Source organism: Eimeria acervulina, genomic scaffold, assembly GCF_000499425.1.
Source record: "Eimeria acervulina Houghton genomic scaffold, Eah_scaff354, whole genome shotgun sequence".
Lineage (NCBI taxonomy): Eukaryota > Apicomplexa > Conoidasida > Eucoccidiorida > Eimeriidae > Eimeria > Eimeria acervulina.
The window spans coordinates 27,336-32,976 of NW_013549862.1; the positions used below are offsets into that span (position 1 = coordinate 27,336).

The 5,641-nt window shown below is 34.6% G+C and overlaps 1 protein-coding gene across 1 annotated transcript in view; it reads left to right on the top strand.

The window, feature by feature from the left end:
* EAH_00034580 (hypothetical protein, conserved) overlaps positions 1–1,627 on the top strand; it is a gene marked incomplete at both ends in the record, with an annotated part of 14,936 nt that extends 13,309 nt beyond the window's left edge. The window contains 3 exons of the mRNA XM_013395800.1: positions 1–74; positions 398–555; positions 1,024–1,627. The exon at positions 1–74 is cut by the window's left edge and continues 127 nt beyond it. Of these exons, the coding sequence (XP_013251254.1) occupies positions 1–74; positions 398–555; positions 1,024–1,627 (836 nt within the window). The remainder of the gene's footprint in view (positions 75–397; positions 556–1,023) is intronic.
* Positions 1,628–5,641: the final 4,014 nt, after the last annotated feature.

The following is a 5,641-nucleotide window of genomic DNA, read 5'->3' on the forward strand; positions in this document are numbered from 1 at the left end:
CGCCAGGGATAGTACACAAGACATTAAACACCTGCTGCCTCCTCAGAGATGGAGTTCAAGTGTATAGGAACGTGGTCAGCCGCTGCTGCTGCTGCTGCTGCTGCTGCTGCAGTTGCTGCTGTTGCTGCTGCTGTTCTGCTGCTGCGGGTGACTTGGGTGGAGCTGACTTTATTGATGCTGCTACAGTTGGTTGTGGTAATATTGTTGCTGCGGTGATGCTGTTGCTGCTGCAGCGGCTACTGCTGCTGCTGTTCTTGCAAGTGCAGCAGCAGCAGGTGCCGCACCAGCAGCAGCACGCGCAGTCGCAGGAGGCGAAGGCAGGAACAGCTGGTGCACTAGCAGCAGCAGCAGCAGCAGCAGCAAGTGGTTTGATGCTTGTGTCTGTTTGCTGCTGCAGGTACCGCAGCAGGAGATTGCTGCAGTTTGGCGGCTGGTGCATGCACACTTCGGGCTGCTGATGGAGCGCGTGCTGCAGCAGCAGCAGCACCAGCATTGGCCTTATCAGCAATCTTCAATATTCAAATATGACGGCATTGCTTGCCGCAACTCCCCCTTGTGAGTTGCTGCTGCTGCTGCTGCGGCTGCTGCGTTTGCAGCCGGCGCTGTGCTGCTGCTGCTGCTGCTGCTGCTCTTTCTGTTTTGCTGCCTGTCGCTTGCTCTTTGCTGCGTATTTGTTTGTTTTTTGTTGTTGGTGTTCGCTTCTTGCTGCTGCTGCAGCAGCAGCCGTTTCTGCTGCAGCAGCAGCAGCCGTTTCTGCTGCAGCAGCAGCAGCAGCAGCAGAGACGGTGGCATTTGCGAGCCGCAGCAGCAACAAGAACAGCAGCAGCAGCATTGCACTGAGCAGCACCGGCAACAACAACAACAGCAGCAATAACAGCAGCCGTAGCAGCACCAGCTCCAGCAGCAGCAGCACGAACAACAACAGCAGCAGCAGCACCAACACCACCAGCAAGAGCAGCAGTAGCAGCAGCAGCAGCAGCAGCAGCAGCAGCAGCAGCAAATGTGTGGGTGTGTTGTTTGTAGGCGAGTGGATGTTAATGTCTCTGAGCCTCACCTTGAGTACGGCCAAGGACTTCTTCGAGAGACGCATGCGCTGCTGCGCAGCAAACTGCGTTTGCTGCTGCAGCGGGCTGCTGCAGCAATGGCGGTAGGCTTCAGCTCCTGGGAGAAGGTCGTTGTAAGGAGGCAGCAGCAGCAGCAGCAGCAGCAGTTGCTGCTTGATAGAGAGAAACGAGAACTCCAGAGAAATAGTGGGGGCAGCACAACGGCCAGCAACGCAACAGAGCTCGACGAGGATGACACACCCACCGCAGCAGCAGCAGCAGCAGCAGCAGCAAAAGGAGAAGACACAGCTAGCGGCAGAAGCAGCCCAGAGAAGGCGGGCCTGTGGGGTTTGGGATCGGACGATCCCACCTGCTGCTTTGTCAAGTCCGAGGGTGCTGCTGCGGAGTCTTCAGCCGCAGCAGGGCCTGATGCTGCTGCTGCTCCAGCAGCAGCAGCAGCAGCAGCAGAAATGCATGTAGAGCCTGCCTGGCAGCAGGTGACATGCGGCTATTTGATGTCTATGGGGCCCCACGACAACAACCAGAAGGTGCATTACGACTACCATGAAGAGGCACACAAGTAAGCTCATGCTGCTGCTGCTGCTGCTGCTGCTGCTGCTGCTGCTGCTGCAGTTGCTGCTGTAGTTGCTGCTGTAGTTGCTGCTGCAGCAGAAGCTTCTGCGACGCCCGCTCTCTCAGGCACAGGAGCAGCTGCTTACGTTGTACAAATATTAGAGTGATTACGTTCTCGTTCATATGCATGCAACTGCTGCTGCTGCTGCTGCTGCTGCTGCTGCTGCTGCTGCAGGCGTAACATTGTGAGCGCGTTTATTCCTCTGGTGAATTTAAGCAGCAGCAATTCGCCTACGACATTTTTTATTGGGTCTCATCCTGTCTCCTCCAACGCACAGGCGGGTATGAAGGCTTGCTATTATTTATTTATTTTAGTTTATTTAATTATTTATTTATTTTGTTTATTTGTTTGTTTGTTCGTTTATTTATTTATTTATTTATTTATTTATTTATTTATTTGTTTTGTTTGGATGTGTCTCTATTTGTGTGTCTCCTTTATCTGTCCCTTATCTCTCTGTTTAATTTAATTTAATTTAATTTAATTTAATTTAATTTAATTTAATTTAATTTAATTTTATTTAATTTTATTTAATTTTATTTTATTTTATTTCTTTTGCTCGTTTATTATATTATATAATTATTATTTGTAAGATATGTCTCCTTTTTTGTGTCTCTCCTTTTATGTGTGTCTTTTATCTCTTAATTTAACTTAATTTAATTTAATTATTTCTTTTAATATTATAATACTACCATATATATATATATATATTATTATATATTTGATGTGTCTCCTTTAATGTGTCTCCTCTATCGTTAATACAATATAATGTTAATACAATGTAATAGAGTATATATGATATAATGATATATAATATAATAAATATAACGATATATAATATAATATAATATAATACAATATAATATAATATAATATAATATAATATAATATAATATAATATAATATAATACAAGATAATGCAGTACAATACAATATAATACAATAATACATAATATTATTATTAATATAATACATAATATAATATAATATAATATAATATAATATAATATAATATAATACACTATAATATAATAAAATACAATACAATACAATATAATACAATATAATATAATAAAATACAATATAATACAATATAATATTATATATAATATAATATAATATAACATAATATAATATAATATAATATATCTTCTTACTTCTTCTTGTTCATTCCAGATAAGAAAGAGGCCCCACTGAAGAATATCTCCTCGCTTATTAATAGCGAGAGTGAAGTTAGGGCCGCACTGGAGTGTATGTACACCTCCGCCATTGATATTAATTCTTTGAGGCATTCTTGCTTGTCTTGTTGCTTCTCCTATGCCTAATTGACCCTCTGTAGACTTACCGAAGACATATAATGAAGAGTCTTCACGAATAATATATGTTAAGCCAATCCCGCAGTGTACAGACACAAGACGAGGCCCTTCTATAAACTCTTCTAATGATATCCATAGAGGCTGCAGATAAACAAATATTATTTTATTATTCTATTATATATATATATATTTTGTTATTTACATTCTTATTTGTTTATTTACTTGCTTCCTTAAGTAGTTAGTTAGCTAGTTAGTCTTTGTTTTTTTATTTATTTACTTATCTATTGTTTATTTATTTATTTATTTATTTTGTTTGTTTTATTATATGATGCGGCTGATGACCGGGGGGTTATAAAAGCGAAAGAAGAGAAAAAAAATAAAAAAAGAAAGAAAGAAAACAAAAAGAAGAGCGGAATAAAATAATAAAATAATAAGTAAGATGACCCAGCAACAAAAACAAAAAACACTAATCAAATAATATAAGTAAATTAACAATAAATAAATAAATTAATTAATTAATTAATAGATAAATAAATAAATAAATAAATAAAGACAACAATAGAACAGCTAAAGGCATATATATATATATATATGCAAATGTATATATTTATTTATTCTTCTGAACGTATGAATTGAATAGAAAGTTTGAAATAAAGATATATATATATACATATAGATATATATGTATATATATTTATTCTTCTTTCTTACTAAAGGTACATCGCTAATAACCCCCTTTAGATATATATGGTTTCCTCTACCCCACAAGTACAGACGACCAGCTTCATCAATCGCTGCATTGTGAAAGCCTCCAGCGCTGAAACAAATACAACAAAATTAATCGTTAAAGTAAAATAAATTTATTATTATACTAATTAAATAGAAAAAATCAAACAAAATTATGTAGATATATATATATTATAATAATTATTAAATTAATTATCTAAATTATATGCATGCAGATAATACCTGATAGTTTTAATGACAGCCTATATATATACACTCTATTTAATATATAATTAATTAAATTGAATAAGTAAATTATAAATATGCATGCAGGTAATACCTGATAGTTTTAATGACAGCCCCAGACTGTTTTTCTTTTGGATGAAGAAACCGCAGTGAAGTGGGTTCAGAAACAAAAGAGCGACGAGGGGCACATCCGCACTGTCCACTGCAAGCAAAGCAATAAAAATATAATATTATATATTTAAAATTAACTAATTATATTTAGGTATTCAAAACATATCTTCATCATCATGTATCTTACTAAAGCTGTCGATGGATATGCTTTTTAGAGGTGGTTTTGTTATGTTTGTATTTATAGAATTATTTACTTTATTATGCAGAAATAATAAACATATTTAATATATTTATATACATGTTTTATATTTAGTTAATATATATGTATACTTTACACTTTTAAAGATTTATTTGTTCATGCATGCACTCTACAATACCCAAATCAATATACCTGCATATTTTAACTGAAGCTTTTAAATACAAAAAGAAAAGAAAAAGAGAAGAAAAAGCAAAGAAAAACAAAGAGAACAACAACAAGAGGAAGAACAACAAAAAGAACAACGAGAAGGGATAAGAGAAGAAAAAGAAAAAAAGATAAAAAAGGAAGAAGAAAAAGAAAGATAAAAAAGAAGAAGATAAAAAAAGAACAAAAAAGAAAAAGAAAAAAGAAAAAGAAAAAAGAAAAAGAAAAAAGAAGAAAGGAGAGAGGGAAGAAGAGCAAGTGTAAGAAACACAACAAGAGAAACGACAAGAATAATAATAAGAATAAGAAGAAGAAGAAGAAGAATAAGAATAATAATAGTAATAATCATAAATAATAATAGTAGGAATAAGAATAAGAATAAGAATAATATAATAATAATAGCAATAATAACAATAACAATAATAATAATACTATAATAATAACGATAATACTACTACCACTACTAATAATAATAATAATAAAACAATCATAATAATAATAATAATAACAATAATAATAATAATAATAATAATAATAATAATAATAATAATAATAATAATAATAATAATAATAAAAGAAGAGCATTACTTCTTTACACTTGAATGAATCTGTTGCTTACTATTTATTGCCTCCCCAAGCGTAAACTTTTCCTTGTTGTGTTAAAAGTAAAGAATGATTAACTCCACAACAAATTTCTTTAACTTGTACAGGTTGTTTAAGACCAGTGATGGGGTGTATAGGGAGAGGAACGCCTTGTGCAGTGTCTATACACCCCAATTGCATGCAATCATTTAAACCGTATGAATAAACAAACCCTAAACCAGAGACTAATATTGTATGGAAGGCTCCGACTGCAATATATGATAAAGAAGAATGTTTATTAAATGATAATAAACGCCTTATTCCCTCGGCCCAGTCTAAAACAAACAAACAAACAAACAAACAAACAAACAAACAAACAAACAAACAAACAGCAAACAGAATAATAAACATAATTGTAAACAGATCTTATAATAAGCACATTTGCAGCAGCAAAGTATAAAGAATATATATATAATATATATATATATATATATCATTGCAGAGAATAATATTTTATCTTATTTAAAGGATATAACAATGCAATTATATATATTTAATATTTATTTATAAATGAATAAGGAGA